Raw genomic sequence first — 24,269 nt, forward strand, 5'->3', positions numbered from 1 at the left:
AGCTCATGTTTGGCTAATTGCTAACGACAGGTAATGTTTCACTGCTAATGTTTTAGGGAACAAAGTGTCAGGCATTTACAAGAGACTACAGGTTGATGGACTGAGGTTAGACAAATGAACAGATACGCAAACAGACTGGATGAAAAGGCCACACGGAAGCGCACGGTCCACAAGCCATGCAGACTGACTCTGGATTCCGAAAGACCATGCCTTGTGCCATGTGTCCACAGTCACTTTAATCTTTTGCATTTAGTAACTCATGCAATTGTACCCAGACACACCTCCAACAACACACCCCTCCAACAAGTCCCATCTGTAAATTCACACAGCCCTCAGCACCCTCCCCCTCTCTCCCACACCACCCCCCACAATTGGAAAAGCCAACAATCACTTCAATCAGGTCACCCTTGAAAAGTTTCAACGCAGCTGTTTTTTTTTTTTATCTCAATATGAAATCATTTCTGGCTAACAATCAAGTACCTTCCTGTGATTTTGACTATTTGAATTGAAAACAAAGAAACAAAAATAGCTTCTTAGCAAAGAGACATTTCTCATGAGTGTAGAGGGGAAAACTGAAAACTAGCTGTTATTGGCAGAGAGGATTGGAACTCTTTTATTGGTCTATTCACTAATTTACCGCATGGTGATGACACCAGGCAGGCCAAAACTCCATCCCACAAAAACAGGCTGCCATTTTTTTCCCAAAAGTATTTTCAAACAGCTCTTACACTAAAAGGGTATATCATAATTTTCACGGTATTATCCCAACCTCAGTGTGGAAATATTCAGTGAGCTCCAAAGTATTGGGACTGTGACTCATTTTGTGTTGTTTTGGCTCTGTACTCCAGCACTTTGGATTTGAAATGATACCATGAGGCTAACCTGTCAAGCTTTAATTTGAATGTATTTTCATCCATTTCGGGTGAACAGTTGAGAAATTACAGCACTTTTTGTCCCCCTATTTTAGGGGACCAAAAGTACTGGGACAAATAAGAATAGAATATATTTCTAAACACTTCTACATTCATGTGAATGCTACCATGATTATGGATAGTCCTGAATCGTGAATAATGATGAGTGAGAAAGTTACAAATATCATATCCCCAAAACATGCTAACCTCTCACCATTAGAATAACAGGGGAGGTTAGCATTCTTGGGGGGTATGATATTTGTAACTTTCTCACTCATCATTATTCACGATTCAGGACTAAGTGATCATTATTCACCATTCATTCAGGATGAACCATAATCATGGTAGCATCCCTATTAATGTAGAAGTGTTAAGAAACATATTCTATTCTTATTTACAATAAAAGGGACTCAAATGATTGGTCACAAAATAATGTGAAACACAACCAAAACAATGATGTAATCATTGCATGCTAGGAATATGGGACCAAATACTAAACTTTTGACTTCTTTAATACACATAAGTGAATTTGTCCCAATACCTTTGGTCCCCTTAAATGGGGGGACTATGTACAAAAAGGGCTGTCATTTCTAAACGGTTTACCAGATATGGATGAAAATGCCCTCAAATTAACACTGACAGTCTGCATTTTGTCACTGTATCATTTCAAATCCAAAGTGCTGGAGTAAAGAGCCAAAACAACAAACAAAAAGAATCACCAATACTTTTTTTTCATGTTTTTGACTGCACTGGGCCTTTAAGATGTGGGCCCACTGGGCCTTTAAGAAGTGTACTTATAGGGCACAATGACCCATTCATATTATTTTATATATTCACAATTGCACAATAAAAGATGCAAGAATGTGATTCTGTACCCTACAACACACACACATACTCTCGCTTATGTCCACACTCACTCCCTAAACCCTTGACTGTGTTACTCTGCCTCTATGTGCCACTTTATCAAGTGTAAGCCCGGCATTATGGACTTGTACAGGTAGATGGATTATAGTGCCACAAGGGTCCTGTTGCTATGGAGAACAAAACGAACAGAGTCAGCAGGCCGGTGACAGTGATGAAGGCTCGCTCTTCAGGCTAGCTCAGGGCGCTAACACAGCTAGTGTAGTCAGAAGCACATGGTTACAATACAGTACAGTATAGTGCCGTTTCCCAAAACCTGGTCCAGAAGGACTATTGTGTGCACAGTTTTCACATTAAACCAATCTCTCAATAAATTTGCTTAAACTGAGTTGATAGTAGGTTTCATGGATGACTATTAACAGCATCTCCATATGGAGTCTCTGTCAAATAATTATTGGATCTGGTTTTAAATGAAAACCTGCATGCATGGGGGTCCTCAAAGACCAGGTTTGGGAAACAGTGCCATGCTGTGTGGCTAGTTATACACTGAAGATAGAAGAGGCTGGTGGGAGGAGCTATGGGAAGATGGGCTCATTGTAATGTCTGGAATGGAATTCATGGAACGGTATCAAATACATCAAACATTTGGAAACCACATGTTAGACACAGTTCCATTTATTCCATTCCAGCCATTAAAATAAGCCCATCCTCCTATAGCTCCTCCCACCAGCCTCCTCTGACTGAGGAGATATACAGTACCAGCAGAGACCCTCTTCCCTGCCAAATAGCAAGTTTGATTGAGAGGCCATGCTGTAAAAGGAGGGTAAAAAAGAAAGTTTGAGAAACTAACACAGGGAGGGTGATTCAGAAACCTGCTCTCCATTGATGTACATAACAGACAGCCCAACAACTTGGCTAAATCATTTTACATTCAAAATTTGTCAAACATTGGGTATTCATTTACTAAATAAAATGTAGTTATAGACTTATCATTTTGAATCTATTGACCAAGACATCAATCTAGTCCCTAAATACATTTTATTTTATCAATTCTATTATTTTTCTCTTTCCTGCAATGTAGTGTAATCAAGCTGGAGGGGATGTGTTGACACAATGATTCCCTATCCGGTTGTCTGTGCAAACAATCTATTCCTTGAGGATGAAGGAGCTTTCTCTGAACTAAATAGGATATTATGTGCACAGCACACAAATCAGCAGTGTGTACTATTTGTTTCTGTGTACATTGTAAAACATGCGTAAGGTAGAGACATAAAGGTAAGCCTTTCCCTGAATAAAACAGCTGGAGACAGGGAGACAGAGACAGAGAGAGACAGAGAGAGACAGAGAGAGACAGAGAGAGACAGAGAGAGAGACAGAGACAGAGACAGAGACAGAGACAGAGACAGAGACAGACAGACAGACAGACAGACAGACAGACAGACAGACAGACAGACAGACAGACAGACAGACAGACAGACAGAGAGAGAGAGAGAGAGACACACACACAGAGGTAGACACAGAGAGAGAGTGAGACAGAGAGAGGGAGAGAGAGGGAGATATTGAAAGAGACAGACAGAGAGCGAGTTAATAGTAAGACGGATAGCAAGGTAATGGCAATAACTGCCACCTGTAAACTTACTGAGGTAGCGAGTTGTGTGTGTGCACCATTTCTCCAATGCAAAAGGACATGTCCTTAATGCAAGGACAGACAGACTGACATGTTCTCTAAACAGGAAGCATTTCTCCAAAACCCCTTAAAACTCCTCAACTCAGATCCTTTATCTCCTGAATGCATCAGCTGGCTTCTTCAAACATAGAGACCAACACATCCTGCAAGGCTGAAGGCAGCAATTGACGTGTGGAAAACGATTCAATAAACAAGTAAACAAGTCAACGCGGGAAGGCTAGCGGGACACCCTTGACACAGCATTAACATTTAGATTGGTGTGCTAGTCAACAGGTGCACGCTAGTTGCAGTGAGTCTTTACAGGAGGCTCTGGAATGACTGGCCACTCAGTGCAAGAGAAGGAAGGGGAGAAAAAAAACAGCAGAAATCATTTCTCCCTCGCTTCTCACGGCGAGTAACCAGGGCTGACAGGGAACGCGAGGCTCGCAGTGCAAAACCGTCAATCACCTTTGATTGGAAGTGTCTGCTCACTGCGGCTACCGTGCAAGGGAATAAATAACAGAAACAGTGGGAATGTACGTATAGCCTATGTAATCAAACGCTTGTGTGAGAGAACAAATCGTGGGAGGAACTTGCTCTTCAGGGCAAAATGAGAACGGTTTGTTCAAGTGCCTTACTTTGAAGCAGCAGTTTCACTGATCTATATGAAGTATGGATGGGTGAAATCTGACTATTGATCTTACTGTCAGGCCATCCAGGTGATATACAGATAAATAGACCTGTGCTTCAAGACAAAAAAGGAGGACTACATTACTCATTCTTGGTGTGTGTTTGGGTGTGTGTGTGAGTCAATGCTGTCCTGTGAGACTGAAACACACAGTGCGGGGCGGCTGCCATATTCCTGCATATTTCTCTCTTTGGTTCCAACACTCAAAGCCTCAGAAACAAGATATTATACAAGGGTTTGGCCGGCCGGCCGGGATGTCCTTGTCCTATCACACTCTAGCGACTCCTGTGATGGGCCGGACGCATGCACGCTGACAAGGTCGCCAGGTGCATGGCGTTTCCTGCGACACATTGGTGCGGCTGGCTTCCGGGTTAAGGGAGCAGTGTGTCAAGAAGCAGTGTGGCTTGGCAGGTCATGTTTTGGAGGACGCATGGTTGTCTACCTTCGCCTCTCCCGAGTCCATACGGGAGTTGCAGCGATGGGACAAGACTGTAACTACCAATTGGGTACCACGAAATTGGGGAGAAAAAGGGCTCAAAATGAAAAATGTAAATGTACAGTGTAAGTTACATGGAATCTAAACTGTTATACCTTCATTATGTTCATCAGAATTGAACCCGACCTGAGAGCCGCACAAACTTAATTTGATACGACAGACAGGAAAAGCATGACGATAACCACACATGTAGCGCTAGATGCTAATTCGTTCACCTCAGGTTAGCAGCGAAATTGGAGATGCAGTTAGCCATCTCCCCGTTCTGTTTCTCTGCGCCCCACATGCTGTGGACAAGAGGGGGAGAACAAACAGGCGGTTACATACAGCTACCCCACGGCTAGCCTAGCCGCCACAATCCCAGAAACCTGCATTTAGCTCTAACAATGCCAGTAACGAGACAAAGCTGACGGCTAATGAGGATCACTAGCTAGCATTAGCCTTCAGCAGGTGGTCAACGCACACCTAAACCTAAAGTGCTCTTGGATCCACGTGGGGAGGTGTTAAGGGAGAGGGAGTTATTTAGGTTAGCCCCTGACATACTCAAACTCAAAGTGGAGGTACATGCATACCAGAGAAGGCTGGTGGGAGGAGCTACAGGAGTACGGGTTCATTATAATGTATAAAATGGAATCAATGGAACGGAGTCAAACGTGGTTTCCATATGTTTGATATGTTGGATACCATTCCATATATGCCATTCTAGCCATTACAATGAGCCTGTCCTCCTACAGCTCCTCTTACCAGCCTCCTCTGATGCATACTATACCATAGCTAGTGGATACCAGTGACGGTCAGAGGTGTTCACAGTTTGGGTCTTTATTGTAGCTAGCAACCATGCTAAGCTGCTCTTGAGGAAAAATCCTTAATTTCATGTCAAATGCCATTGACGCACGGCTTTGGCGAGTCAGAATTGCTGATGAAATTGTGTGCATACAGTAAGTGCATGTGTGTTTAAGGGCTATAGTACAGGTAGGTACAGAGGGATGGCATGGGAGAGTAGTTACTACTAGATTGGTCACATAGTTTTGGGAAAGGGTTTTGGGTTAATTCTCTGAATCTCACTGGCCTAAACGCCGATATCTGCGTTTAGGGCAGTGGGGACCCAATTTTTTCAACTAGAGTTTCAGGGGACCTCATTTTTAACCCAAGAATTTCCCCCATCCCACCTCAAATCAAGTGACACCTTCAATGAATTGCATTTTCATCTCTTATCAAAAGAAACCAATAAATACATTTACTCAATAATAGTTTTTTTGTATATTGTTCCACACAATAATCTATAGTCTTAATTGTATTATTATTAATTACATTATTTGGGGGGTGAACCCACTAAAGTTCCCCCGTGAGCCTACAAGGGGTCGTGACCCCGACTTTGAATACCACTGGTTTAGGGTGCAGCTAGCCACACTTATGTAGCTAGCTACACTCATACAATAGGGTGACCGGTGAAGTGTACTTACACCAAGTTACTGAGTGACGCCAAGCTAATCTGTTGTTGTTGTTGTTGCTGCTGTTGTTGTTGTTGCTGCTGTTGCTGCTGAGACATTGCTGGTTGCTGTTGCCAGGTGGACATGTTGCTAGGCAGCAGCCCTGATGGCGTGAATGTCTGGAGCGCAGTGAGATCCGCACTTGTCAGCTGGTACTCTGAGATGGAGGGAGGGGGAGGGAGGGGGAGAGAGAGAGAGAGAGAGAGGGAGAGAAATACTCACACATTGATCAAAGTGAATATGCATAGGATTCACTTATAGTGTTAAATTGTGCTCCTTTCTGCCTTTGCCAATTAGGGCAATTACAGAGCAGACTGACAAAAAGAGAATAACTGAATAAACGAATCAAAAGTATTCACCCTTGTGTTTCTATCATCCACAGGTCCTAATACACTTGCTTTAAGACTCACTACAGACATACAGTGTGTGCCCAATTGCCCGTGAGCAGAGAGTACCCTTGTCCTCTTTCACTCACCAGTGTTGTAGGTCGTCTGCATGGCGGAGAAGGGGGCTAGGAGACTGGGCGTCGCTACGGAAACCACTGGCGTGGACAGGTTCCCTTGAGAACCACCTAACCGCTGAGCATTCTGGGAAGACAGAGGACACAGGAAAAACGCTTGAACATCAGGAAGACTTATTTTAAACCAAAAATGTTGTGCCCACGCAGTACCATGACATTTACTAACAGTATCAAATACAAACAAAGGTGGGAACATCCTGGCCTGTACGGTTCTTGACTTCTCTATGACACGAAAACACCAACATTCACGGTCACGTGAAAGAATAGTTGGTAGAGGTGTTAGGAAGTGTTCCACTCAATGGAGAGTCATGCGGATTGAATGAGAGACATGCATCGGGCAGAACAACCAGAGTGAGCGATAAAGTGATTGTGTTTGTGTGTGTGTTGGTGCGTGGTGATAAGTGTGTGAGTCTGGGCTCAGACGCTCCAGGGGTGGAGGTCATTGTGCCATTGGTGTCACCTTGTAACAGTTTGTCCTAGTCAATGGATACACACACTCCAGAGAATACTGTAGACTACACACAATGACCTCCTCCTGCCCAACCCGACATGGATTACACACACATGGAGTTGACCCATGCACGTGCCAAGATACATACAATGCATTCACAGAGAGAGCTTTTGCTCCATTTTGGATTTACCACACATAGTATGTATACATGGTTACACACTATTCTATAACATACAGTACCAGTCAAAAGTTAGGACACATCTACTCCAGGGTTTCTTTATTTTTTCTATTTTCTACACTGTAGAATAATAGTGAAGACATCAAAACTATGAAATAACACACATGTCAAAATATATTTTATATTTGAGATTCTTCAAAGTAGCCACACTTTGCCTTGATGACAGCTTTGCACAATCTTGGCATTCTCTCAACCAGCTTCATGAGGTAGTCACCTGGAATGCATTTCAATTAACAAGGGTGCCTTGTTAAAAGTTCATTTGTGGAATTTCTTTCCTTCTTAATGCATTTGAGCCAATCAGTTGTGTTGAGACAAGGTAGGGGTGGTATACAGACGATAGCCCTAATTGGTAAAAGACCAAGTCCATATTATGGCAAGAACAGATCAAATAAGCAAAGAGAAAAGACAGTCGATCATTACTTTAAGACATGAAGGTCAGTTAATCCGGAAAATGCAGTCGCAAAAACCATCAAGCGCTATGATGAAACTGTCTGCCACAGGAATGGAAGACCCAGAGTTCTCTGCTGCAGAGGATATGTTCATTACAGTTAACTGCACCTCAGATTGTAGCCCAAATAAATGCTTCAGAGTTCAAGTAACAGACATCTCAACATCAACTGTTCAGAGGAGACTGTGTGAATCAGGCCTTCGTGGTCAAATTGCTGCAAAGAAATCACTACTAAAGGACACCAATAAGAAGAAGAGACTTGTTTGGGCCAATAAACACGAGCAATGGACATTAGACTGGTGGAAATCTGTCCTTTGGTCTGTGCAAAGCTGTCATCAAGGCAAAGGGTGGCTACTTTGTAGAATCGCAAATATAAAATATATTTTGATATGTGTGTTATTTCATAGTTTTGATGTCTTCACTATTATTCTACAATGTAGAAAATAGTAAAAATAAAGAAAAACCCTGGAATGAGTAGGTGTGTCCAAGCACTGTACATTGTACTGTGCTCCTATTCGGTACTACACTGTAAGTACTGTATACTCATGATGTACTAATATACCAGTATGACAGTATATCAGTATGACACTCATGCCTGTGAGATCACAGTGTTGACACAGCAACCACAGTCAAGTCTAGGAGGAGTTTCTATTCACCTCACTCACCAACTCCAGCTCCTCATCGGTCTGCAGGGGGCAGTAGGACAGAGAACACGGGTTACAGTTCTGTACTAACCTGCTGATCTAGGATCAGCCCCCCAATCCTAACCTTAACCATTGGGCTCATTAAGGGGAAATGCAAAACTGAACTCGGATCAGCATCCAGGGGGCTATTTCCTCACAAAAATATCAAATTCAGAACAGTAATTATGACGAGATGCACGGATGCATTTTGACATCAATTCTTCTTTAGCACCGCGTAAAGCCACACTCAGTTTGAGTGCCAAAATCAACCTTTGAATTGAATCTTACTATAATTGCTGTCCTATTAATTGTTCAATTACTTTATAAACTAATAATGACTCAGCATCTGTCTTGTAGAAAAATGTGCACTTCCGAGTGACACCACTCTGAGAAACAAAACGCTGTTATTACTGTAGACATAAGACACAATAATAAATAAATACCTCTCATATTTCAACCGTTTACAAATCAAACAGCGTACAATTTGTTTAGGTATTAAATGTTTATCTCAGAAGGAACAGAGATTTGACCTAGATAGTTTGTGTGTATGCATTGATATGTATGCTGTGTGCCCTTCTTAAAAAATGTGTGTAGTTCTGTCCTTGAGTTGTTCTTGTCTATTGATGTTTTGTATTATGTCATTCTGTATTACGTTTCATGTTTTGTGTGGACCACAGGAAGAGTAGCTGCTGCTTTTGCAACAGCTAATGGGGATCCTAATAAAATACCAAATACCAAAAATTCATAAAGATTCAGCACCCCATTGTTTTGTGACTGGCGGGACACCAATGAAGCATTTATCAATGTGAGAAAACAACAGACTCAGTTTGGGCCAGTAGGGCTCCCGTAGTAGATCTCTCTGCGGCTCACCAGCTGCATCAGGCTCTTGCCGCTCTGGGAGGTGATGACCCGGAGATCAGGCTTGCGGCTGTTCACCATCTGAGGGCTGGGCGGAGGTGGAGACTTGGCCGGGACTACTTTCCCCAGGCTGTTGCCGTTGGAGACGGAGAGGAGGCCGGGGGAGGCCCTGGCACTGATGTAGCCGTTCGCTGGTTGAGAGGGAGACGGAGAGGAGATATTAATATGGTGTTAAGGAATGTATGGAGTGTTTGTGTGGTTTGTGTATACCTCTCACTTACTGTAGGACAAATGTCACACTGTGAATAACAGCATGAATCTGTAAACTTTACTCGTTTGACCCTTTCACGCATTACACCGTAACACTACAAAACGTCATAGCTTTTCTCTACAGGAGCAATGTCACACCTATGTCAACCCTACGGCATCCCTACAGCATGTCAACAATCAGAAAGTCCCCTTTAGTTCATGTCATGTGACACACCCCTAAGAGAAACAACCTTTTGTTATTACTCAAGACATTCCAACCTCCTAATATGTTGTTGTCTCATAAGACACAATTAAAAACAAATAAATACCTCTAATATTTGTATCTTTAACAAATCAAACAGCGTACGCTTCGTTTTGGTTTCACTCATTATGAAGGTCTATTCATCGAACGGCTCAATGGTGAGCAGTGTTAATCTGGGACAGCATCAAGCTACTCAGACAACAGCATTCCTTCTTGCCATGGGACAGACCGTCAGACTGATTTCCCCTTACTTGGTTAAAAGGAGCCGTTGACTCAAAGAAAGACAGGCTCACTGTGTGGATGGGGGAGCGGGGGACTTTCCCAGCACTGTCAGGAACACAACCAGGCAAACACAGACAGTAGACACACACAGACAGAGAGAGAGATACAAAGAGACATACGAACGTACTGTGGGCAGACACACAACTACGCACGCACGCTCACACACTCCCTAGAGCTGGGCAGGGTTCTGCGACAGCAGATAAAAGTTGCTCCATGACGTGTCCCAGATGCTACCAGCATGTGACACCGTTTCATCTCAGTCACACATACTTCAGTTCAGACACACACACACACACACACTGACGGGTGGCAAGGAGCGAATGATGTTTGTTCCAGACTCATTTGTGGGAGCAGTATCAATAACACACTACCTCCATCAAACATACAAATGCGTAACAGTTATCATAATTTTGCTCACGGCATTCACAACTGGATAAAGAACTCTGGGCAGCCAGTGAAGGTTACTTTGTACTGAGGTGTTTAGGGATGGGAATATGGGAATTTAGGTGAGTGTGAGCCACAGCCGAGGGAAAAGTGGAACAGGGCGATGGTGGCTTTTTGTGTTGTACCCGACCTAGCAGACAGAGACACTCGCTCAGTCCTTCCTCTAAGAAACCGGACACTCACTCATCTACCCCAGCAACAGAGGGAGAAGAAGGAGGAGAAAGTACGTGTGTTAGTCAGATGTTGGCCCCAGGCCCTGGGCTCTTTGAACAACAGGGCTCTAGTGTGTAAGAATTCACATTCATTATGTGTCTATGTGAATGTTAATCCATGGATGTGTTTGTGTAAGTATACAGTTGAAGTTGGAAGTTTACATACACCTTAGCCAAATACATTTAAACTCAGTTTTTCACAATTCCTGACATTTAATCGTAGTAAAAATGTCACTGTCTCAGGTCAGTTAAGATCACAACTTTATTCTAAGAATGTGAAATGTCAGAATAATAGTAGAGAAAATGATTTATTTCAGCTTTTATTTCTTTCATCACATTCCCAGTGGGTCAGACATTTACATATACTCAATTAGTATTTGGTAGCATTGCCTTTAAATTGTTTAACTTGGGTCAAATGTTTTGGGTAGCCTTCCACAAGCTTCCCACAATAAGTTGGGTGAATTTTGGCCCATTCCTCCTGACAGAGCTGGTGTAACTGAGTCAGGTTTGTAGGCCTCTTTGCTCACACACACTTTTCAGTTCTGCCCACAAATCTTCTACAGGATTGAGGTCAGGGCTTTATGATGGCCACTCCAATACCTTGACTTTGTTGTCCTTAAGCCATTTTGCCACAACTTTGGAAGTATGCTTGGGGTCATTGTCCATTTGGAAGACCCATTTGCGACCAAGCTTTAAATTCCTGACTGATGTCTTGAAATGCTGCTTCGATATATCCACATAATTTTCCATCCTCATGATGCCATCCTTTTTGTGAAGTGCACCAGTCCCTCCTACAGCAAATCACCCCCACAACATGATGCTGCCACCCCCGTACTTCAAGGTTGGGATGGTATTCTTCGGCTTTCAAGCCTCCCCCTTTTTCCTCCAAACATAACAATGGTCATTATGGCCAAACAGTTCTATTTTTGTTTCATCAGACCAGAGGACATTTCTCCGAAAAGTACGATCTTTGTCCCCATGTGCTGTTGCAAACCGTAGTCTGGCTTTTTTTATGGCGGTTTTGGAGCAGTGGCTTCATCCTTGCTGAGCGGCCTTTCAGGTTATGTCGATATAGGACTCGTTTTACTGTGGATATAGATACATTTGTACCTGTTTCCTCCAGCATCTTCACAAGGTCCTTTGCAGTTGTTCTGGGATTGATTTGCACTTTTCGCACCAAAGTATGTTCATCTCTAGAAGACAGAATGCGTCTCCTTCCTGAGCGGTATGACGGCTGCATGGTCCCATGGGGTTTATACTTTCGTACCATTGTTTGTACAGATGAACGCAGTACCTTCGGGCGTTTGGAAATTGCTCCCAAGGATGAACCAGACTTGTGGAGGTCTATATTTTTTTCTGAGGTCTTTCTGATTTCTTTTGATTTTCCCATGATGTCAAGCAAAGAGGCAGTGAGTTTGAAGGTAGGCCTTGAAATAGATCCACAGATACACGTCCAATTGACTCAAATTATGTCAATTAGCCTATCAGAAGCTTCTAAAGCCATGACATAATTTTCTGGAATTTTCCAAGCTGTTTAAAGGCACAGTCAACTTAGTGTATGTAAACTTCTGACCCACTGGAATTGTGATACAGTGAATTATAAGTTAAATAATCTGTCTGTAAACAATTGTTGGGAAAATTACTTGTGTCATGCACAAAGTAGATGTCCTAACTGACTTGCCAAAACTATAGTTTGTTAACAAGAAATTTGTGGAGTGGTTGAAAAAAAACTGTTTTAAATGACTCCAACCTAACTGTATGTAAACTTCTGACTTCAACTGTACGTTCATGTATGTTTCTAAGTGTTTATCTGTTGTATGTATGCATCACCATATCTGTTTTAGTGTGTACCTGTGTGAGTGTGTGTGCTGTGTGAGTGTGTGTGTGTGTGTTCTCTCTCCCAGCTTCTACTCCTATTACACCCAGTGCCGGGTGTGGGAATCTCAGGAATGCCGGGTGACGTCAATGGTGACATTCCCTGAGCCCAGAGCCTGGTTCTGTGTTCAACAGCTGAGAACGATAGAGCGAGGGGGAGGAGGACGGGATGTGGAGAGAGGAGGGGGAAGAGAGAGAGACAGCGGGCTAGCAGGGTGAGTCACTTGAGCTGCGTCTTGGGACCACTGCACTGTTTACTGCACTGGAGGGTTACTGAGACAACCCCAGTTTAGAGAGAGAAAGGCATCGTGACTACTGTGGTCCCTGTTCCATGACTTTGTGACTTGGGTCTGATTCTGAAACTTCAGATATGAGTGTGTAACTCATTGTCGTACGAGTCTTTCATTGATATCAATGTGAAAGCCACACCTATGCTCACAAAATGTAAATTAAGATTTGGTGCTTAGTGCCTTAGTCACAAATAGATAAACATATTCTTCTCAATACAATAATACAGTCATTCAGTTTTGGGGAAGATATTGTAGCACAATATCTGATAATATTGTCATCTACCTATGACTGTATGCCGAGAGGAATTAGATTAGAAGTGAGGCTCTGGCCAGTGTCAAAGTCACCTCTGAGGAGATGGCTCTGCCTACAGTTTGAACCAGGGGGATTAGAGTGTGTGTGGAAGGGGGGGACATGGGGGAACAGCTGCGATAGAGGGAGAGGACAGAGAGAGGGAAGGAGAAAGCAGGGTCAGGGGAGACAGAAGAAGGGGCGTGAGGAGATGGCGTAGATGATAGGCCAGAGTGTTCATGTCATTCATGTCTCTCTCTACCCCTCTTGCTCCCTTTTTTCCTCAGTCTTTCATTCTCTCTCGTTCCCTTTCCTATCAACCCCCTGAGCTTTTTACAAGTGGCTTTCCTGTGACCCTCAGCTGTCGCTGGCCGACAGGTGTGTGTGTGTATGTGTGTGTTTGAGTACATAAGTGTCAGTGTTTGTGGCGGTTGCCATCGACCAGCTATCCTGACATTTTTTTTCTCTTCCATCAAACAGTGGAGTCTGTCCCAAAGTGTAATCCATACACCTTTTATGCTTTACTATAACCCACAACTCCCATCACATCAAGGAAAGCCATGAAGGGTAAAAACTAACAAGCTAATAATCTATTGTCACAGCTACAACAGAGAGACGCAGTTCACTGTGTATACAGTATCATCTTATTTGCTAAGTAAAAACTACTCAAACCCAACTAGGTATTTTAGCAGAAGTAGACGTCACTTACGAACTGGGCTCGGGCATCCTCCGTTGGAGTTGTTCAGTTCACCTCCTAATAGAGCACCTGTGGAGGTAAGAACAGAAGACGGCAGCCATGTTGAAAAGGACAAGTTGCACATACGAGTGGATGTGAATGGTAACAATTGCTAAGAAAACATGAAGAACATGAACAATGCTGAATCCATAACATTGATGCTGTTCATCGACTACAGCTCAGACTTCAACACCATAGCGCCCGCCAAGCTCGTCACCAAGTTCAGGAACCTGGGACTGAACACCTCCCTAGATCCTGGACTTCCTGATGGGTAAACTTCAGGTGGTAAGAGTAGGCAACAATACCTAAGCCACACTGATCCTTAACAGGGGGGCCCCTCAGGGGTGTGTGCTTAGCCCCAATCTTGCACAACTAACCCCATCATCAAGTTTGCTGATGACACGACGATGGTAGGCCTGATCAGAGACCTGGCAGTGTGGTACCAAGACAACAACAATCTCCCTCAACGTCAGCAAGACCAAGGAGCTGATTGTGGACTACAGGAAACCGGAGTGGGTGCACACCCCGATCCATATCAACGGGGCCGCAGTGGAGAGGGTCAAGAGCTTCAAGTTACTCAGTGTTCACATTTTTTTATTTATTTTTTTATTTCACCTTTATTTAACCAGGTAGGCTAGTTGAGAACAAGTTCTCATTTGCAACTGCGACCTGACCAAGATCATAGCAGTGTGAACAGACAACACAGAGTTACACATGGAGTAAACAATTAGCAAGTCAATAACACAGTAGAAAAAAATGGGCAGTCTATATACAATGTGTGCAAAAGGCATGAGGAGGTAGGCGAATAATACAATTTTGCAGATTAACACTGGAGTGATAAATGATCAGATGGGCATGTACAGGTAGAGATATTGGTGTGCAAAAGAGCAGAAAAGTAAATAAATAAAAACAGTATAAAAACAGTATGGGAATGAGGTAGGTGAAAAAGGGTGAGCTATTTACCTATAGACTATGTACAGCTGCAGCGATCGGTTAGCTGCTCGGATAGCTGATGTTTGAAGTTGGAGAGGGAGATAAAAGTCTCCAACTTCAGCGATTTTTGCAATTCGTTCCAGTCACAGGCAGCAGAGTACTGAACGAAAGGCGGCCAAATGAGGTGTTGGCTTTAGGGATGATCAGTGAGATACACCTGCTGGAGCGCGTGCTACGGATGGGTGTTGCCATTGTGACCAGTGAACTGAGATAAGGCGGAGCTTTACCTAGCATGGACTTGTAGATGACCTGAGCCAGTGGGTCTGGCGACGAATATGTAGTGAGGGCCAGCCGACTAGAGCATACAAGTCGCAGTGGTGGGTGGTATAAGGTGCTTTAGTGACAAAACGGATGGCACTGTGATAGACTGCATCCAGTTTGCTGAGTAGAGTGTTGGAAGCCATTTTGTAGATGGCCAAGTCGAGGATCGGTAGGATAGTCAGTTTTACTAGGTAAGCTTGGCAGCGTGAGTGAAGGAGGCTTTTTTGCGGAATAGAAAGCCGACTCTGGATTTGATTTTTGATTGAGATGTTTGATGTGAGTCTGGAAGGAGAGTTTGCAGTCTAGCCAGACACCTAGGTACTTATAGATGTCCACATATTCAAGGTTGGAACCATCCAGGGTGGTGATGCTAGTCGGGCATGCGGGTGCAGGCAGCGATCGGTTGAAAAGCATGCATTTGGTTTTACTCGCGTTTAAGAGCAGTTGGAGGCCACGGAAGGAGTGCTGTATGGCATTGAAGCTCGTTTGAGGTTGGATAGCACAGTGTCCAATGACGGGCCGAAAGTATATAGAATGGTGTCGTCTGCGAGAGGTGGATCAGGGAATCGCCCCAGCAAGAGCAACATCATTGATATATACAGAGAAAAGAGTCGGCCCGAGAATTGAACCCTGTGGCACCCCATAGAGACTGCCAGAGGACCGGACAGCATGCCCTCTGATTTGACACACTGAACTCTGTCTGCAAAGTAATTGGTGAACCAGGCAAGGCAGTCATCCGAAAAACCGAGGCTGTTGAGTCTGCCGATAAGAATTTGGTGATTGACAGAGTCGAAATTTGGCGAGGTCGATGAAGACGGCTGCACAGTACTGTCTTTTATCGATGGCGGTTATGATATCATTTAGTACCTTGAGTGTGGCTGAGGTGCACCCGTGACCGGCTCGAAACCAGATTGCACAGCGGAGAAGGTACGGTGGATTCGAGATGGTCAGTGACCTGTTTGTTGACTTGGCTTTCAAGACCTTAGATAGGCAGGGCAGGATGGATATAGGTCTATAGCAGTTTGGGTCCAGGGTGTCTCCCTTGAAGAGGGGATGACTGCGGCAGCTTTCCAATCCTTGGGGATCTCAGACGATATGAAAGAGAGGTTGAACAGGCTGGCTGCACAATGGCGGCAGATAGTTTCAGAAATAGCGGGTCCAGATTGTCAAGCCCAGCTGATTTGTACGGGTCCAGGTTTTGCAGCTCTTTCAGAACATCTGCTATCTGGATTTGGGTAAAGGAGAACCTGGAGAGGCTTGGGTGAGGAACTACGGGGGGGCGGAGCTGTTGGCCGAGGTTGGAGTAGCCAGGCGGAAGGCATGGCCAGCCGTTGAGAAGTGCTTATTGAAGTTTTCGATAATCATGGATTTATCGGTGGAGACCGTGTTTCCTAGCCTCAGTGCAGTGGGCAGCTGGGAGGAGGTGCTCTTGTTCTCCATGGACTTCACAGTGTCCCAGAACTTTTGGAGTTGGAGCTACAGGATGCAAACTTCTGCCTGAAGAAGCTGGCCTTAGCTTTCCTGACTGACTGCGTGTATTGGTTCCTGACTTCCTGAACAGTTGCATATCACGGGGCTATTCGATGCTATTGCAGTCCGCCACAGGATGTTTTTGTGCTGGTCGAGGGCAGTCAGGTCTGGAGTGAACCAAGGGCTGTATCTGTTCTTGGTTCTGCATTTTTGAACGGAGCATGCTTATCTAAAATGGTGAGGAAGTTACTTTTAAAGAATGACCAGGCATCCTCAACTGACGGATGAGGTCAATGTCCTTCCAGGATACACGGGCCAGGTCGATTAGAAAGGCCTGCTCACAGAAGTGTTTTAGGAGCGTTTGACAGTGATGAGGGGTGGTCGTTTGACTGCGGCTCCGTGGCGGATACAGGCGATGAGGCAGTGATCGCTGAGATCCTGGTTGAAGACAGCGGAGGTATATTTGGAGGGCCAGTTGGTCAGGATGACGTCTATGAGGGTGCCCTTGTTTACAGAGTTAGGTTGTACCTGGTGGGTTCCTTGATGATTTGAGTGAGATTGAGGGCATCTAGCTTAGATTGTAGGACTGCCGGGTGTTAAGCATATCCCAGTTTAGGTCACCTAACAGAACAAACTCTGAAGCTAGATGGGGGCGATCAATTCACAAATGGTGTCCAGGGCGCAGCTGGGAGCTGACGGGGGGTCGGTAGCAGGCGGCAACAGTGATAGACTTGTTTCTGGAGAGAGTAATTTTCAAAATTAGTAGTTCAAACTGTTTGGGTATGGACCTGAAAGTATGACATTACTTTGCAGGCTATCTCTGCAGTAGACTGCGACTCCGCCCCTTTGGCAGTTCTATCTTGACGGAAGATGTTATAGTTGGGTATGGAAATCTCTGAATTTTTGGTGGCCTTCCTGAGCCAGGATTCAGACACGGCAAGGACATCAGGGTTAGCAGAGTGTGCTAAAGCAGTGAGTAAAACAAACTTAGGGAGGAGGCTTCGGATGTTGACATGCATAAAACCAAGACTTTTTCGATCACAGAAGTCAACAAATGAGGGTACCTGGGGGCATGCAGGGCCTGGGTTTACCTCCACATCACCCGCGGAACAGAGAAGGAGTAGTATGAGGGTGCGGCTAAAGGCTATCAAAACTGGTCGCCTAGAGCGTTGGGGGCAGAGGATAAGAGGAGCAGGTTTCTGGGCATGGTAGAATATATTCAGGGCATAATGCGCAGACAGGGGTATGGTGGGGTGCGGGTACATGGAGGTAAGCCCAGGCACTGGGTGATGATGAGAGAGGTTGTATCTCTGGACATGCTGGTTGTAATGGGTGAGGTCACCGCATGTGTGGGGGTGGGACAAAGGAGGTAACAGGGGTATGCAGAGTGGATCTAGGGGCTCCATTGTGAACTAAAACAATGATAACTAACCTGAACAACAGTATACAAGGCATATTGACATTTGGGAGAGACATACAGCGAGGCATACAGTAATCACAGGTGTTGAATTGGGAAAGCTAGCTAAAAACAGTAGGCGAGGCTAATCAGCTAGCACAACAAACAGCAGGTAAAATGGCGTTGACTAGGCAACTGGGCCGACAGATAAACAAACAAGCAGAATGGGGTACCGTGATTAATGGACAGTCCAGCGTGCGTCAGCTATGTAGCCAAGAGATCAGTGTCCAGGGGGCAGCGGTGGATGGGCAGGGAAGCTGGGCTGGCGAGTGTTATCCAGGTTTTTTTTTTTTTTTTTTTTTTTTTTTAAACTAACAATGACTAAATAGCTTGTAGCTAGTTAGCTGGTTAGCGTCTGGAGGTTCTTGAGTGTGTCATAAAAATAAATAAAAATTAAAAGTGATAGCGAATCCGTATCACAGTGGGTGAGGCAGGTTTCCGGAAGGTATAAACAAATAAAAATCAAAGAGAGATAGAAAGTAAATGGGTTCAGAAGTGTTTGGGATGAGGTGAGTCAGATGGTTAGCAGGCCTGTGCTAACAAGCTAACAGTTCGTAGGCCCGGGCTAGACAAGCTAGCCGTTAGCAGGCCGAATAGCAAGTAGGGAGATAGCGAGGGCTAGAGAGCTAACCTTTGGGGGACGTCGCGATGGGGTGAGTCTGTTTATTCCTCTTCTTGCGGTGACATCGACAGACCGGTCGTGGGCCCGGGTAATTGTAGCCCAGGATTATGCTACAGGAGCTCTAGTGCGCTGGGTGAGCTGAGGACATTTACTGAGGACTTAACATGGTCCTCTCACATCAGCACAGATGTGGGTGAAACGATTTGGCAGAGCCCCTCAGATTCTTAGGAACATTTACAGTTGCACCATTGAGAGCACCCTGTCTGGTATGGCAACTGCACCACCCTCGACAGGAAGGACCTACAGAGGGCGGTGCAGACAGCCAAGTGCATCATTGAGGTTGAGCTCTCAGCCATCCAGGACATACATGCGAGGTGGTGTCTGAGAAAGGCCTGAAAGATTATAAAATCTTATTTTCCCTGGCCATAAGACTGTTCAATGGCTAACAGCTACTGCTCCCCCTCACACCTCCCCTGCTGCTAAAATGATTATTGATTTGATCTATTACTACCACTACGCTGCTGCTCTATATTACCATAAATATTTATATATTCCTGCTCCAAGTCACTTTTCAGCCCTGTTTACATGTACACCGAGTATACCAAACATTATCAACAGCTTCCTAATATTGAGTTGCACCACCCTGTTTCCTTCAGAACAGCTTCAAGTCCTCGGGGCATGGACTCTACAGGGTGTCGAAAGCGTTCCACAGGGATGCTGACCCATGTTGACTCCAACGCTTACCACAGTTGTGTCAAGTTGGCTGGATGTCCTTTGGGTGGTGGACCGTTCTTGATACACACGAGAAACTGTTGAGTGTGAAAAACCCAGCAGTGTTGCAGTTCTTGACACAAACCAGTTTGCCTGGCACCTACCGGACCCCGTTCAAAGGCACTTAAATATTTTGTCTTGCCCGTTCACCCTCTGAATGACAAACATACACACTCCGTGTCTCAAGGCTTAAAAATCCTTCTTTAACCTCTTTAACCTTTAGTCTCGCCTTCATCTACACTGATTGAAGTAGATTTAACAAGTGACATCAATAAGGGATCATAGCCTTCACCAGGATTCACCTGGTCAGTCTGTCAAAGAAAGGGCAGGTGTTCTTAATGTTTTGTATAATCCGCCTATCACGCCTTCATTTACACTCTTGAGCGTACACACACACACACACACACACACACACACACACACACACACACACACACACACACACACACACACACACACACACACACACACACACACACACACCGTATGCTGCTGCCATACTGTTTACTACTTTATTATCATCTATCCTACTACCAGACACTTTCTCCTAATCCCTGCCTACATGTACAGTACATCTCAAATACTCCAGTATCCCTGCACATGTTGTATTGGCACTGCCCCCGTATATAGCTTCCTCTCTTATTTCTCCTGTTTATTTTGTATTATTAGTTACACCATTTTGATAATGCATTTTTTCAAAATTACTGCACTGTTGTGTATGGCTTGCAAGTTAAGCATGTCACTGTACTTGTGCATGTGACAAATAAAACTTGAACTTGTGATGAAGTCAACCATTAACCACCGTCCACTCTGTTCCTTACCTGCGCTGGCCGGTCGCTGTGGTAACCCTGGAGACCCAGTGTTCCTCTGGAGAGATGGTTGCTGTGGCGACAGCAGGCGGGGGTCTGTGAGGGTGGAGGTGACGAAGGAGGTGGTGACCAGGCCGCCAGAGTTACTGAACTGGAGAGCGTTCTGATTGGACACTGGCACTGTGACGGGCATGGAGAAGGTGGGCTGTGGGACGGCTGACTGGAGGAAAGACAGGAAGAGGAGGGGCTTAGAAATGTAACCGCACGATGGGCACATGTATAATGTTAAAGACACTAACACACACTCTCAGAAGCATGTACACGCATAAGCACACACACATGATTCGTTACCATGCAAGTGACTTGTGGAAACAAGAAGCTGAAAAAGTGTTTGCTTTCAGATCACATGCAAGGTTATGTGTACATCATAAAAGCTACATGGGATTGTTATTGCATTGGTTATTGGTGACATGTATAATATGACATCTCATGACCCCACATAGTATCTTTAATTGCAGGGAAAATTGAAGAGAAACTATACAAGTTTTTTATTTTTGCACAGAGCTTGGAAATTTGAGTATCTGATATGTAGCCTCTACCTGAGAAGTTGACTGCTGATTTTCTTAATTTGACCTTGAAGTAAACGTTTACCCTTAAAAATGCATATAACTAGTCACTAAAACGTTCTCTAAAGTATCAGGGACTGCTTTATCAAAGTATAAGAAGTGTAGTTAGCAAATAGCTTTGAACCGGTCCTGAGTCACCTAAATATTACTAGCCGTGTGACCCAGACCAACACCAGGTCCTAGTCAGAGACAGGACCCAGACCAGGGTTGTCCACTCTTCTGCCTGTAACCCATTTCACCCTGTTTTCCTCATCATGGCATAAAGCAGGCAGGGCCTCTATATATAGAATATGGGCCAAGCGTGGCCTGGTACTGTATGTGCTGAATGGGACCCAGTTTAAAAAGAGAGAAAGAAGATGCTCTACTCTGTCCATCATATCGACCTTCCTTCCCGTTCGCCTACAGCGTATTCCACAAGTTTACATCTGGGATGTATGTGCGATGCTATACAGGGGACGAAAGGAGAGCAGAGGAGATTTTTATTTTGGTATTGTGTGTTTTGTAATGTATCGGTCATAATCTGATAAGAGTCCTGTCATTCTTGTGACAAACTATTTGTCAATGTGGCAAGACTGAGTGTAACCTTTTCCTTTCTTTATAGCATTTTAGTAGACTGAATATTAGTCTTTGTCTGCATTATCCTGTTCTGGTGACGAACAACAACAGTGCTAGGTAACGTAAAGACAGAAAAGCATCTGGGCTGTCACTAGTGCTGTAGCTCCTCTGACCCATAAGACCTGCAAGGGTGTCATGTCACGTACACAACTTCACTCAATATGCTGTATATGGCAAGAATGTTCAGGGGACTATGGTGACAAAACCAATCTGACTTGGACTCCACCGTAATAGAGATGTCTCAAATCCCAGAGCACCAGAAACTGAGAGAGAAAGAGGCAGAGAAAGAAAGAAAGCGCAAGTGAGGGTAGGGGAGAGAAGAAAAGAAAAAAAGAGAAATAAAGAGAAAGACAAAGACAGAGAGAGAGAAAGCCCAAATGGGCTGGCGGGTCTGGCGTCTGGAGAGGTAGTCTACAATATAAGGCAGAAGGTTACAGCACTGCAGCACTGCACACTGGCCAGGCAGAGAGGAGGGCTGGATGGATGGATGGGTGGAGGGATGGAAGTGGGGTTAGTGTGATGGGGCAGAGGTGTGGAAACGTGGAGCATACAGCACTGGGACAGCACTTCCTACATACACTTATCGTACACTCATTAAAATACTGTTGAATACTACACTGATGTACACTAAACTGTGCTGTGCCATTTGGACAGATATCTCTTGGATAACAAGTTATTCAGTGGTATTGCTAAGTTAGGTCAGATAACTACCCGTGGGCATAATTTTAATACTAGAGTAGAGTGACTCATTCATTGTGTCAAGTACATGTCATTATAAAGGCCCTAAAATGAATCATATTGGATAAATAATAGTCTTTAAGCTTTTCCTCAGGCTAAGTGGGTTCATTGAAGGCAGCTCAAGGCCTTCAACAGCATAACAAAAAACAAACCTATTTTCTCAGCGGCGTGCTACATTGGTGTATTTCCTAGATGTGAGGGTATCAGAATGAATTAAACCAATGCCCTACTTTCCTTCCCTCCCTCTTGTCCTAGAAGCCTTTGAAAAAGTTTTCCTTTCAACTTTTGGGAACGTCTCATCCTATTTGTTAGCAGTGACGGATTAAAACCACAAAAACAACTTTCAAACAACGTTTTGTTGACCTTTAAAGGTCCTTGATATTTGACTACAATGTTGATCTTACCAGTGAATACTCCGTATAATGCAATTAGATCGAATCGTTTCACAAAAATAATGCTCAGCTTTTATCTTAGTATTGTTGGAATACAGGAGGGAAAACGAGTGCTTTCAAATGACAGAGAAATAAGGAACATTTGTCTCTTTTTAGTACAAATTTTCTGACAGTCACAGTCAATTTCAAACTAACACAACACATAACATTGCAAACAATATTAAGGAACATCTCTTAAATCTGAAAAGCTAAATCAGCTGTGTCACCAATTGGCAAGTTCCAGTCTAGCCTTTATAATCCTGTACATGCCTGTAGCCTGCCTAGCCTCCCTATGCTCCCAAGCACTTTCTACTCGACTCCGGGGATTGCAGTACGAGTGGGATTAAGCGTGTATATCCCAGCCCCCTAGCTGTCATGTTGGTAGATTATGATGCTGTTGAAGGAGATTGGTGCTGTATGCTTCCGTTCGCTACAGTAGGCCCTGTGAAAGGTGTGCCGGGCAAGGTGGGGGATGGGGGGCCAAAGCCAGTGCAAGCTTGCTTCCAATCGTCTAGGGTGGAAGCGACACTGTCCAGGGGTGGCAGATAGAAGAAGAATAGAATTCATTCTACTCAGAAATGCTTTTAGGAGCTATTTCAGCTCACCACAAACACCAAAGTGTTGGAGATACGTCTTAGGTTAAATGCAGGATAAGTGGTATTCACTGAACTCATTCAATAGAGAGACAAACTTTTTTTGCTGAACCGCTGCTTTAATGTAAGTGAGTGGTTGGGTGTGTGATAATATTATCAGTTTTGGAGAACAAAACCTTTCCATCACCATTGAGTTTTTTGTCTTAGTGACAATATCCTGCATAATACAGATTACGCAATAAATTGTAGTACATGTTGTATAATACATTCTAAAAAACCAGGGCTTAAGTCAGGGATAGGTGTGTACATATCCAGTTCAGCTCATCTGTGAGCAGTAAAGTCCTTCACATTGGCCCGACGGGAACTCGATAGACAAAGTCCCATCCCTCGTGACCAATAGGGAGGCCAGATCAGACAGGAAGCCTGGTTGAAATTGAGTGCTCCTCATTAAACTGACGTTAATGGCATTATTGAGCCCTGGTGGAAAATAATGAATCATAAAAAAATTGGCACCGGAGAGAGGAATAAAAGAGGCAATAAACCGCGGCAGCGTGCCAATTATGAGGCAGCCCTGGAGAGTGTCTGAAAAACACCCTGGAAAATGAGGAACAGCCTATCCGAACCTAGATGGTCACACTATCTGTAAAACTAACGCCCTTGAAAAGCGTGAATCTTGTACGATTCTTCTCACACTAACAATGGGGTGACAATGAATAATGAGAAGTTTTGCCCCGTTTACCATGGCATCCTCATATGCCACTTTTATGTAGTCTTTATGAAATCTGTCAATGGCTTATGAATGATTCCTGAGACCTGTGACCACTCTCCAATCAGACTGTTGAGCTCCGCGCCCCGACATCCTTGCCCGGGCACACACGATCAGATGGGTATTGTGGGTACAGAGGTGTGTGAGAGATGGAGAGGAGTGGGGGGTGGTG

The 24,269-nt window shown here is 44.3% G+C and overlaps 1 protein-coding gene across 11 annotated transcripts in view; it reads right to left on the minus strand.

The window, feature by feature from the left end:
• Positions 1 to 24,269, minus strand: part of LOC118367480 (myocyte-specific enhancer factor 2D homolog) — an 83,693-nt gene that overhangs the window by 4,095 nt on the left and 55,329 nt on the right. For 5 of the 11 annotated variants that reach the window (XM_035750995.2, XM_035750992.2, XM_052494346.1 and 2 more), the window contains 8 exons: positions 20,341 to 20,548; positions 13,920 to 13,976; positions 9,320 to 9,498; positions 8,423 to 8,452; positions 6,585 to 6,696; positions 6,083 to 6,266; positions 4,838 to 4,906; positions 2,532 to 2,582 (listed from right to left, as the gene is read on the minus strand). In XM_035750995.2, the coding sequence (XP_035606888.1) occupies positions 2,532 to 2,582; positions 4,838 to 4,906; positions 6,083 to 6,266; positions 6,585 to 6,696; positions 8,423 to 8,452; positions 9,320 to 9,498; positions 13,920 to 13,976; positions 20,341 to 20,548 (890 nt within the window). The remainder of the gene's footprint in view (positions 1 to 2,531; positions 2,583 to 4,837; positions 4,907 to 6,082; positions 6,267 to 6,584; positions 6,697 to 8,422; positions 8,453 to 9,319; positions 9,499 to 13,919; positions 13,977 to 20,340; positions 20,549 to 24,269) is intronic. The other 6 variants (XM_035751000.2, XM_035751001.2, XM_035750997.2 and 3 more) reach the window with 5 other exon arrangements.

This window comes from Oncorhynchus keta, chromosome 34 (assembly GCF_023373465.1).
Source record: "Oncorhynchus keta strain PuntledgeMale-10-30-2019 chromosome 34, Oket_V2, whole genome shotgun sequence".
Classification (NCBI taxonomy): Eukaryota; Metazoa; Chordata; class Actinopteri; order Salmoniformes; family Salmonidae; genus Oncorhynchus; species Oncorhynchus keta.